A 12,943-nucleotide genomic window follows, 5' to 3' on the forward strand; every position below is an offset into this window, starting at 1 on the left:
TCATGCCACCTTCTTAGTGCCCTCTAGTTTGCTGAGGATCATGTTCATTATTGCCAAACTCCCTTCATTCTATTAAGCACTTTCCTTCATTGCAGCTGTGACTTAGTGCTAGTGATTCTTAGCAATGACTAAAGTTCAAGTCCTTATAGAGGCCTTTCTTCCACAGTTCATTGAGCTATGCTGCGTTTTCTTTCATTATCTTGAATTTCTTCTTTTCCTGTGCAGCTAGAATTTCCACTTCGTCTTTTAAAAATACCAGTTGTCCTCCCTTTCTCCTGATCATCTCTTATGGCAGAGGAGAAATGAGGCTACCTGTCGTCCATGCGCTGCTCTTTGGATCATAATTCACTTGACAGCTTCTTTATCTGCCATGTCCGTGTGTCACTCTCATCATATGCCGGTGTGTGGGGAGGAGGTGGAGATATTGATCCCACATATTAGATCCCTTACAATTTGGTGGTGCTGTCCTGCTCTTTCTGAGCGTGCCTTTCCTTTGTTAAGGGATTCTATCTCCATAAGCAGAGGATGTCTTCTTCCTGTAATTCTCCCCTAAAGCTATTATTCCTTCCTTTTGATAATAGGAGTGAATATTCTGCTAGCAGCCTAATTTCATATGATTCACCCTTCGTGACGTTCTTCTTCTGGCTCACCTGCCTTGTGGGTGAATAGCAATGTGTTATGTCACAGCCAGACATACCACATTAGTGATGAGGTAGAAAGAGAAATACCATTGGATAATTGGAGCCTCCCAGTAAAATACCATATAAAATGTGACAACACATTTTAGGCTGCCCATCTGTAATGAGCTGGTTAGAACAACCTGGCCTGTTGTTACCTCTTTCTACAGCTCAATACACAGAGAACAATCATTGGTATTTAATGGGGACTGAGGAATTTGGCAGCTCCAAAGGCTTTCTATATTTGTCTTGGGCTCTCAGATGAGAGAGATTAAAAGAAATGCAGACCTTGATTTTCCAGCCACTAACATGTTTATTAAGAACAAAGCAAATGCAGCAGTAGTTCTGAATGTGAAGTAAGCATGTAGGTGTTTGCTCACATAGGACCATATGCTCCTAGTGTGAGACGTATTTTAAGAAGATGTTGGAGTTTCCTGCAGAAAGCTCTGTGTAACATCTAGTTACCCCCAGGAAAAAATCCATTTCTGCGTGGTACGGTGCCATGCCAGGAGAATCACGGACAATAGCCAGGCAAAAAGTTCGTACTGGAACCAGGTGAATTCAGACTCCTCTGATGTGACCACTAGGTTGCTTCATCGTCTCTAACTTACTTCAGTGTAAATCAGGAGTGACTCTGGTGGCATCAGTGGAGTTAAACTAGTGTAAAACCGGCATAAAGTCTGATGCAGACCCGTGAAATACCGAACTGTATCCAGAGTTTGAGTATAGGGGTTTGGAGTTTGGTCCATCTCTTTTCCCCCTCGTGCTTAGTGGGGTGGGTCTAGCGCTAGATTGACTGGACCAGGCCGCATTTTGGTTTGGGACTGAAGCAATCCACACTTGGGCAAGCCCCATTGCACAGCAGTGTAGGGCATCTATTGTAGGGTTACCATCCTTCAACTTCTCAAAAGCAGGACACTGCTGGGGGGAGGGGGAACTGGGAGGAGGTACAATTGGGGGGTGCAGGAGAGGTGTGTGTACTGGGGGGAGTACCTAGAAGGAGCTGTGGTCCTCACTCTTGAAGTGGGAGGCAGCATCACTCCCTGTCAAGGTGGCAGGGCAGCTGGGGCAGGCCCGAGACATAGTTCCAGTCATCCGTCAGCACCTCCTCCTGCCTCGCCACCTCCCCAGGACTGGGATCTGGTGGCTGCAGCGGAGGGATCAATTGGGATGCAGAGCCATGTGATTCTGAGCTGCAACATCTGCACCACAAAAATCCCAGACATTGCCTCTTCTTTGAAAAATTCACCCAGACAAAGGGCAGAGGATCAAAAGAGAGGAAATGTCCAGGAAAACCCGACATATGGTAAGTCTATCTATGCTGAGGGTTTCAACTGGTGTTAGCTACGCCTGTTTCATGAACAGCGTGCTGGCTAAGAATGCAAGAGGACTCTGTGCTTATAAAATGAAACTGGCTCTTTATTAAAAGAACTATTTACAGAAGTGCTGCAACTGCAGCTAGCATTCAAGCCATGTGCACACAGACTGACTTTCTGGTGCTTCCTTCACACTCTACCATCCTGCAAACTGTGCTCCTTCCTCCAAGTGTCATGCAAGTTGCTTCAACACTGAAACAAATATCCCCTCTATGGACAGGCCCTCAGTCTCCCCGCTGTCTGAGGCTTGCACATGCCTGTGTGAATACTGTAATGGGAACGGACGTGGAATGAGCTGAATGTTTGTTTTTGCTTCTGTTGCCAGGCTGTGAAGAGTTACTGAAGGATGTGCTGGCTGTCGAAAACCCAGGGTGTCAGCACTATGAGCCACAGTACGTGGATTACTACTACCAGGTAAGAGATTCATTGATTCTGACTGATGCTGGTGGACTGAGGGAGCTTTCTGGATGATTTATAGAAGGGTCACAGTAAGTCCTCTTGCTTTACACCTGGCCTGTTGCCTTTTCCTTTACAGAATAAAAACGAGGAGAATTTCATCTTTGATACTGCTTTAGCCATGCCTGAGGATTAGTGATCTAAATCCAGGGTAGCCCTCAGTTTTGTGGTGTGCAGCTTCATCTAGCTCTGTTCTCACCCGTAACCGGTTTCTAATGTCAGTGCTCCCTTGCACACTAGAGGGTGCCATATATAAACCAGCTGGCACACCATGTGTGCAGCAAGTGACTTGTGGAAAGGAGCTAGTAGCGAAAAAGCTGTGCCGTGCAAGCGCTGCTGAACTACAGAAGTGTGAGGGAGGAATGGATCTGGGCATAAAACCTGGTCCACATGCAGACTTGCACCTAAATAACTGACTCGGTTACAGGTAACTGAGTTAGTTAAAGCAGCTGAATTCTGTGTGCTCACAGGTCCTTGGTAGAGCTCATTTCAGGTGCTACACCAGGATTTCTCAGCTGCCGAGAAGCAATTGCCATCAGTGCTGTTATCAGTGAGCATCATCTGTTTGCCAGTGGGGCCACACTCCCCTAGATATACAGTGCTCTGTGGGATCATATTATCTCTATAGTACTCCTGTAATTTTTAGCATGTGTCGGAAATGCTCCGGGCAGGGGGACAGCCCATGGTCCTGCTGCCACCACTCCGAGCAAGGGGCAGCCTGTGGCCCCACCACCGCTCCTCCAGACAGGGGGCAGCCCATGGCAGAGCTGCAGAAGTTACAGAGGAATCCATGACCTCTGTGAAAGACTCGCAACTTAGGCATGGGGTATGTTGATAAGAAATAGGCAAACATGTTGTGCACGGGGGTCTGTAAGGTGTAATTGTTGAAATCACCCTGATTACCTTTGTTCCCATGAGAACAATATAATTTCCCCATGGCAGAGATGAGACCTGTTGCTGTTAGGGTTGCCAACCCTCCTGGAGTTACCAGGAATTAAAGGACCTAATCTTTAATTAAAGATTAATATGTGATGAAGCCTCCAGGAATATGTCCAACCAAAATTGGCAACCCTAATTGCTGTGACTATGACACATCTGTTAAGTGATCTCTTCTGTCCTTGTGTGCTTAACAGCGAGCGTGGACCAGACCTATGATCCGTCTAGTCCAGTATCCTGTCTCTGACAGTGGCCAGCACCTGATGCTTCAGAAGAAGGTGCAGAGAAATTCTCAGTGGGCAGGCATAGGATGATCTGCCCCCCCCCTCGGAGGAATATCATCCTAACCATGTTACTTAGCGGTGGGCTTAAACCCTGAACTATGAGGTTTTGTATCCCTTCCAAAACTCTTTTCTTTACATTTTTCTTTTTTTAGTATTTATCATTATAACTCTAGACATGTTTGTTATCCATATAAATAGCCCATCCCTCTTTGCCACTTACCAAGTTCTTGGCGTCAAGGACATCCGGTTGCAATGAGTTTCACAGTCTAATTAAGCATTGTATGAAAACGTTCTTTGTTTTGTCAGTTTTGAAGTTGCCGCTTTTCAATTTCATTGACTATCCCCTTGCTCTTGTGTTATGAGACACGGATAATAGAAAGCCCTGATTTACCTTCTCTGTAGCGTGCATTATTTTGTACACTCTAATTCATGTCCCCTCTAATTCATCTCATCTCTAAAGTAAACATTCCCAGTCTTTTCAATTGTTCTATATATGTGAGGTTTGCATGCCCTTAATCATTCTCATTACCCTTCTCTCAACACCATCTTATTCTGCAATATTCTTGTGAATTGGGGTGACTAGTACTAGGAGGGTTAGGATTGGAGGGAGTTGACAGCCCTAGCAAGGGTTAGGGTTCAGGCTGGTTAGTTTCCCTAGGTTAGGGCTGGGGCTGGAACAGGGTAAGGTTAGGGTGATCCCTAAGCTGGTTACACTAGAGCCTGTAGGTGGATGGATTAGGGTTTAGTCACATAGGGAGCACCAAGGCTATGTTTAAGGTTGGGGCCATTGGAAGGTACTGGGGTTAGGTTAGAGTTGGAGCCATTAAACGTACCAGATACTAGTTTCAGTCACTTAGGGTTGCAGCAGGCTGGGCTTAGAGGCTGAAGGTGACTCTGGTCTACAGTTAGCATTACTGTGGTACGTGGCCTTGGGCTAGTGTTAGGGCTGGAGCCAGTAGGTGGAGCCAAGCTAGGATTAGGGTTAGAGCAATCAGGTGGCCTTGGGCTAGTGTTAGGCCTGGAGCTGGGATTAGGGTTAGAGCAGCCAGGTGGCCCTGGGCTAGGGCAGGGGTTGGTAAAAGGTTCTTTGTTAGGGTTAGGATTGGAGCCTGTAGGAAGTTCTTAGAGATACAGCACAAAATCTCACCCTGGGAGTCTTTTCACTGCCTTCTGCAGGTTTGGGATCCGTTCCTATCTGGACAGAGAAGGCAGAGCACAGTGTGTTTCCCTCCCCGTTAGTAATCTGCATTGCTTCTGCGAAGAGCCTAGTTCCAAGGTTCCCTTGCTTTCATCTTTTCTACAGCAGAAATCAATACGTCCCAGGCTGACCGAGATGAGATTGTTTTCTTCCGTTTAATGAGCTGTTGAGGTTGGTTGATTAGCAAGGATTTTCATTATGCAGGAATTTTCCCTTGGTGGTTCGTGTAACAGCCCAAAGCAGCATCTGCACAGGGCTCTGAAGAATGGGAGGACACTGCAGGGCTCAGGGGCTCGCAGTGCAAAGCCGAGTACAAGCTTAATCATAGCACTTCTGAGTTTTATCTAAACCAGAGACAACCCCTACACTGTTGGGCCCAAATCCTCCACTTGGTTGCCATCACCTGATGCTGGGTCACAAAGGCTGCGTCCTTCCTTGGAGAGATGAATGCATGGGCCACCCCGTTTGCGGTGCTGCACAGACCACCTCTGCTGTTTGTGAAGAAGGGATTGACCCCACCTCCATCTTCCCTTGTGCAGGGGAACTGTCCTGAGTCATTTGCCCAGGGCCCCCCCACGACTGCGGACATGGGGGCAGGATTTGAGCCATAATGTTGGTTAGAATAGGGTGGAGTTGTTGGGACTTATTTGTGTTATTGTTTCTTTATGCCGAATAAGAACAACGGTTCATTTCCTATGTGGGCAGCGTAAGAGTGAGGACGTCCTTACCTCTTAATTTCCTTGCTTCTCAAGCTCCTTGGTTTTGTAACTGATGAGATTGATGGTGACCTGATCTGGTATCCTAAGCCAGATTCCTTGTGTTGAGACAGATGCTGGGTAAACACTATGAAAGGACAACTCAGAAATGAAAAGCAGGGGGCTTCCTCAGACCTCTACCACTGCCATGGGGACATCTAAAGGCAAGTGAAGTGCTCTTTCAGCATTGCATTCTCAGCCTTAGGACTGCCAGAGGGCTACTGTGACGTACTCCATTCAGAGCACTGGTGAAAAGGGATTTCTCAGCCTTCTAGAAGACTGCAGTCCTGATACTCAGGATCAGCTGCAAAATGTAACATTCCTCCAACCTAGCAACTGGAAGAGACCCGGGAAGAAAGTTATCTTTGCTGCTAACACTGGTAGCAACTGAGAAGTCTTCTTGGAGCTCAAGTGGCAAAGATGCTGTACTTAGAGCCTTGATTCAGACCTTAGTGTGGACAGGCTGCACCTGGACTGGGAAAAAAAGCACTCACCAGGTTCAAAGTGGGCTGTTTTTTGTAATACTGTTACGGATACTTTGCTGGCAGTACTGGGAGAGCCCAGAGTGGTTCCCAAACACCTGTTGCATAGGCAGTGGGCTAGATTCACCTTCAGCAGAATCCAAGTGCCTGCCTCTCCCCCCTAACCCCACATGATGGAAAGTCCATATGGGAAAAGGACATCATGACACAAGCTGCTTGTCACCCCCAATCTGTCAGAGGACTCCGCTGGCAGAGCCCTGTCCAGCGGGGCAGAAGAAGAGAGATTAGTTTGAAGCACTCTTGGAACTGCGCTTTGTAAGTGCAGTTTTGAAAATATTCACTAGATGTCAGCATAAAGCTGAAGAAAGGCCAGTGAGCAAGCACCTCTGCTTCCTCCACTCCTGTCATGACACCCAGCTGCTGCTATTGGGGCTTTCAGTCCCCCAAAGAAGAGAAGAGAAAACAAGTTACTTTTGATGTGCACAGAGATCCAGGCCTATCAGCAATAGCAAGAGTTTCATGCCCAGCTCCCTAGGAAAATGTTCTGGCTCCTGACAGGTTTCCTGGGTTCCTTAGTAAATGCAAAATCTCGGTGACGCAGGCTATTATACAAGTACCTCTCACTGCTTCAGTTGAGAGTTGCCCATCTCATTTTCTTTGCACCCTCCTATTTGCATCCCACTTCTAACACTCAGGGGTGCAGCTAGGGAAAGGTGCCAAGAGGCAGGATGCATGAGCTCTGCCGCTGCATTGAGGGGGACCAGAAACAGGATAGTAAGAAGTTGGGGCATGAGACATGTCCCCTTTATTCCGCCCAGAGAGTTGCACGTACGCTAACCCTGGTGTTCAACTTGCTTCTTTGTTGTGATACTGACTCAGGTGTTTAAAGGTCTAGTTTGGGGGAGGAAGGAGGAAAAATAATACCCTTGTTTCACAAGTTCCCTTCTCAAATGCTACTAGGGTGTTGCCTTGCCCTCTCCTCCCAAGTGCCCACTCTGCACAGAGATGCTCAGCTTCAGCGCAAAGGAGGACATATGAGACGAATTAGAGGCAGCGCTAAGTAGGGTGGCATATGCAGGAGCTTGAGATATGCACTGAACCAGCTGTGTGCACAGGTTGAGACAGACAGGGTGGAAGAAACTGCTGAGCATCCAGCCTTTAATCTCAGTCAATCGGGTGCAATTAATGTGACCTGATACTTAAAATCTCCAGATAGCAAGGGTTTTATTGCTGTTCATTTTACACCTTCTAAAATGGTCCCTTTTTACATTAACAATGACAACTTTAACAGGATTTGCCTGAGGAAACCGGGTCATTTTTTTGAGTGAAAACAAAACAAAATATGTGAAATTTTAGAACTTTTACAAATTGTGTTTCATGTGCAAATGTGCAATTTTAGACATAGCATCTTTCAAAGTACAAATGACCATTTCATGGGACTTTTTCACCATGTAGTCATGAAATGGCCTTGATTGGGAGGATGTGTGACATTTCATGCAAAAAAACCTCTGTCTTCCGGTAGTAGACCCAGTCCTGTTTTCTATGTCTCACTCATTAGCCATTAACAACATTTGATTGTCATAAGGACAGAACCACTGAAGTCTCTATGTAAGGGAAGAGGAGGAGTTCAGAGAACAGTGATTGGTGTTGGTACTTGTCCTGGTGTTGGAGATTTGGGGTAGGTTATGTTGCGGTTACCATAACACAAGAGGTTTCTTTTGACTAAATACAATTAAGCAATATCTGATTCCAGGATGGTGTATTGTCTGCAGTAGAGTTATGATGGGTTACAACTAGCTATTGTACTCCACCCTAAGAGCTTGGTCCCATTGACTTCAGAGAGCTTTGGGTCAGGCCCTGAAGGAGTGAGTTATTCCCATGAAGATACAGTGGTTTCCTGTTGTTAGCTGTTGTAGATGAAGCTTTTCCAAGGAAGAGAGAGAAAGGGCGGGCCAGTGCTTAGAATACTAGACTGGAAAGTGCAGAGTTCAGTTCCCTACTGCACCACATACTTCCTGTGGGACCTTGGGCAAGTAACTTAGGGTACGTCTACACTACCCGCCAGATCAGCTGGTAGTGATCGATCTATTGGGGATCGATTTATCGCGTCTAGTGTAAACACGATAAATCGATCTCTGATTGCTCTGCTGTCGACCTCTGTACTCCACCACGATGAGAGGCGGAAGCGGAGTTGATGGGGGAGCAGCAGCAGTCGACCCCATGTCGTCAGGACGTGAGGTAAGTTGACCTATGATACGTCAACTTCAGCTACGCTATTCTCGTAGCCAAAGTTGCGTGCCTTAGATCGACCCCCGCACACACACACACACACCGTGTAGACCAGGCCATAGTGTCTCTGTGCTTTAGTTCCCCATCTGTAAAATGGAGATAATAGCACAGTCCTGCCTCACAGGGATGTTGAGAATAAATACGTTAGATGGTGTGGCGCTCAGATCCGATGGTGTTAGGGGTCATGTAAGTACCTAAGAAAATTAGATGCATAGATAAGGAAACTGAGCTTTTTGTATGTGCTGGAGTGAAGTACTATGAGTCTGATTCTCACATATGCTAAGACCCCATTACATTTACATTGACACCCACTTTAAAGTCTATTTACACTGCCAGAGAGATGTAGAGAGCATAAGAACAGCCCTGTTGGGTCAGACCAGTGGTCCATCTAGCCCAGTATCCTGTCTTCTGGCAGTGGCCAATGACAGATGCTTCAAAGAAAATGAACAGAACAGGCAGTCATCAAGTGATCCATTCCCTGTCGCCCAGTCCCAGCTTCTGGCAATCAGAAGCTTTGACATCTTGGCTAATAGCCATTGATGGACCTATCTTCCAGGAACTTTTCTAATTCTTTTTGAACCCAGTTATACTCTTGGGCCTTACAATATCCCCTGGCAATGAGTTCCACAGGTTGACTGTGTGTTGAGGTCTTAGTGTAACTGAGAATTCAAGTCTACATATTTTTAACCCAGAAGGAAAACAGGAAGTCAGTAGGTATTGATTTTTGGTACACCACTCCATTCAAAAATAATAGAGACCCTCTCTTCCCCAAGCAGCTCCAGGGCTTTCAGGTAAAACTATGCCCTTGATACAGTGGTGTGTGAATTAGGAGTGCATTAGCTTAATTGAAGTTTGTACTGTGCTGTGAACATCTGAAGCACTAGAAGTGTTAAGTATTATTATTAGCAGAAATCTGCATATAAGAACAGAATGTAAATGCTCTGAGAGTTTGCTAGAATTTAGGTCATCTGTCCTTCAGTTTCTTTCCCAGTGTTTATGTGTGGCTGTGGGTTCAGAACCTGCCATCCTTATTCAAATTTGAAGTCAGTGAGAAATGTCTTGAGTAAGGACTGCAGAATTTGGCCATGGTGAGCATCCACTAGGGGCTCAAAGCCATAGGTCCTCTTTTCATTGGTGGACATTTGAAAAGGGAGAGCCCACTGCTAAAAATGCAACAAGAGAGCTGTGGTTTAGCTTTTGTTTTGTAGAAACTCATTGGCCAAGTTTTTCAAATCCAAACGGGGGATGACTTGGATCCATTTTATCAAACCCACCAAACCTTTGGGGGAGAGGTGTTGAGATACAAGTCTTGGGCTTTGTCATGTCCTTGCAATGGAAAAACCAAAGTGTTTTTGATTTTTGCAAAATATTGACAGTCATATTTGGGTTTTGAAAAACAGAGGGGGTTTGGCTCCAGCTTCCATATTATCCAGGTAACCAACATTCCTAGCAGGAGAAGGAGTTGGATAGAAGGTTCTATGTCTAGTTACCACTGACATCAGGCTTTGGTGGAAACATCTGAAAAGCTTCTTGAGAAGAGAGAGAAGACTCAATATGAAAATAAGTGAGCAGTTGTCGTCTCATCCAGAATCAATACATACATACTGTATCTGAACCTATACTTTCTTGGGGAAAGGCAAGATATGGCAGCAATACCGTTTCTATTTTAAATACTATTAAATGGGGCAGTGCGGTGGGCTCTATTTGTTCTATTATTTACAGTGCTGGATTTAATGTGTTGGCTATTTCCTTACTGCTCTAGTCTGTAAATACAATAGTCAATCCGCCTCTTAACAAGGTATGGGCTGATTGTTGTGTGTCCAAAGAATGAGCCGTCTTTTCAGTCCAGAGTGTAATCACCAGCTTGCCAAGTGACTAATTATACAGTACGAACAGTAGAAAAATTGTTGAAACATGACAAGTAAATTGTGTTTGCCTCTGGGATGGAGCTTGGCATACCAGTTGATTTGCTTCTTGGAAAATATTTTCAGTAGCAATTAGAGGTTCCCCACTGATTTCTGAAGCTGGAAATGGCTGCCTGATGGGCATTTGCTGACACCCAGCTCGAGAGAGAGAGGAACCATATGTGCTGGAAAGAGATTAGGGTCTAGATGGTTTTTTTTTTTTCCAGTGGTCCATAGGGGGAACAAATGTAGCACTTTGAGGCACAGCTGGAATGAGAAGAGTGTGGGTGTCCATTTGCACAGACTGGGCTGCCTTTCTCTATTTATTGAAAAGGGGGAAACGGGAAAGAGTTGAATATTCTATTGGACTCACTCTTCAGGCTTCCAGTGTATCCAACATGTCCTTCCGTTTTTATTATCCTCCGCCTTTCTTGAGTGAAGCTCTTTCTTCTTCAGGGGGTGTCTACACTAGCAGTTTATCCCAGTAATCACGAGGTGTGCTGCCAAGTTGGATGTTTTAAATATCTGCCAGCTTTGGAAAGTGGGTAAAATCATCATCTTTTGATGTCTTGAGTCCCTTGCCAGGACGTTTTCATGTCCCTTCCTATTTGCATTTCGCTTGGGGTTTCCAGCACCTTTCTCTTGGACAGGGAACCAGGCCTGGAAGTGTTGCCATTAGTTCTACCTCTGGTCTGTTGTTGGTCAGCCAGGATGTTGGAACCCAACATCCCATCTCTGATTGGCAAAGGCTTCACCTCCCAGCTCATCTGAGGCTCACTCTGGAATCCAGAGTGCTTGTTTTTGGCTACATGTTAATTGAATTGTTATGCAGATCTTACTCAGTAAGGGGGGAAATTCACTCCTGTACAGAAATCTGTACAGTACTAAAATCCCCCATACGCCCACAGAAGTAGAGCTGAGTAAATAATTGATTTTTTTTTTTTTTTTGGTTTGGTGGAAAAAAACCTTTTGTTTCAGGTCAAACCAAAATGGAATATTTGTTTTTGTTTTTCTCACCTGAAAGAAAAGAACAAAGCGAATGTTTTCGGTCCAATAAAATGTTTCGTTTCATTTTCAGGTGGGTTTTTTAAAATTTTTTTACAATTTAAATCTAGCTAAGTTTCAAAACGAAATGTCCTCCTGAAATGAAAAGGCAAAATGTGTTGTTTGACTTTTTCAGATTGTTTTCCTTTTACTGAACCTATTTGCCGAGTTTGACCTGAATATGAAAATAATTTTGGTTGACCCAAAACTACATTTTGGGGCAAGTAAACTATCCATCAGAAAAATCTCACCCAGCTGCACTCAGACGTGGAACTTAAACAGTGCAAAGAGACAGCACAGTGTCTGCACAGGGGTCAGTACCACTCCAAATCCTTCCTATTTCCTTTTTCAAATGCTTTGTCCTAAACTAAATCCAGAGCTGAATCCAAAGCAACCGTCTGGCAGCCTCCACCACCTGGAGCCCCTATTCTGAATGGCCCAGCAATGGCCCATCACTACTTCAGAGACAGGTCCAGAATAGGGGAAATACCAAGTCGTGCATGATCTGAAAATATCAGTGGATCATTTTAATAGAGAGAGGTCAGCTAAGAGAGACATTTATTACTACCCAAAGCTCAAATTGAGTCCTCCTGCACTTCGGAAAAATCACCGGTAACTTCACTTACTATTTCATAGATCTCTGCTCTCCTGGTTTTGGCAGGAGCCAGCCTGCCGTGAGGAAGGTAACTCGTGACTAATGTGTGACCAAACTGAAATCAGGGAGTACAGCAAATCTTTAGCAAGTCCTATTTGCACGAGAAATCAGCCCTGAAATCTTGTCCAAAGGACACATGCTTCCAAACCCTGGATGCTTTCACAAAGCTCGTGTACCTTTGAGACTTGTCCATTACTACATTTTACCTTAATAGATCTGGCTTAACAGGGCTATGCGTCTAATAATATCTGGGCTTTTTCTCACACAGTTACAGTAGCTACTGATAACAGTTGTACTGGACCTCCTTTGTCCTAGCCATATTAAACTCCTCTTCCTTCTGACAGGCCTGATTCAAAGCCAGTTGAAGTCAAAGGATATCGGATCTGATCCATTGGTTATCGGCTATCTTGCACTCAACCCCTTACTTTCTACAGATGTGTCTATGCTTGGAGGTCTGATTGCAGCACGGGTAGCAATAGCAATGAAGCCACAGCAATGTGTGCTAGCTGCCCAAGTACCCCATGTCCTGGGCTTATATAGCCTGTACTGCTAGCTAGATTAAAGCTAGCTTGGGTATGTCTATGCATGCTGCAGCCACACGGCCCCATTGCAGAGTAGATGTGCCCTCTGATAAGAAACGTCTTTACCATCTTGGCTAGTTTAGGCCATTGAGCTACTGGGTTTATAGGCAAAACTACTTAACCTATTGTTGTTTTACATTAAGCCCAGTTGTTGCCCAGCTCTTAATTTGAGACCGCTCCTATCTCCTGCCTTCCTGGAATGTACTGCCAGAGACACCCCATCTTGTACCATTTTAGTTGCTCTGCCTCTGCTATCAGTGGAAATACCTTTCCAAGGAACTGGGAGAAAAACACCGGAGATAAGAA

The 12,943-nt window shown here is 45.2% G+C and overlaps 1 protein-coding gene across 2 annotated transcripts in view; it reads left to right on the plus strand.

Annotated features, from left to right (window-relative positions):
* RAB11FIP4 (RAB11 family interacting protein 4) overlaps positions 1-12,943 on the plus strand; it is a 215,125-nt gene that overhangs the window by 86,524 nt on the left and 115,658 nt on the right. For both annotated transcript variants that reach the window (XM_050920715.1, XM_050920716.1), the window contains one exon: positions 2,379-2,467. In XM_050920715.1, coding sequence (XP_050776672.1) covers positions 2,379-2,467 — 89 coding nt within the window. The remainder of the gene's footprint in view (positions 1-2,378; positions 2,468-12,943) is intronic.

The sequence above is a fragment of the Gopherus flavomarginatus genome, chromosome 12, assembly GCF_025201925.1.
Source record: "Gopherus flavomarginatus isolate rGopFla2 chromosome 12, rGopFla2.mat.asm, whole genome shotgun sequence".
Lineage (NCBI taxonomy): Eukaryota > Metazoa > Chordata > Testudines > Testudinidae > Gopherus > Gopherus flavomarginatus.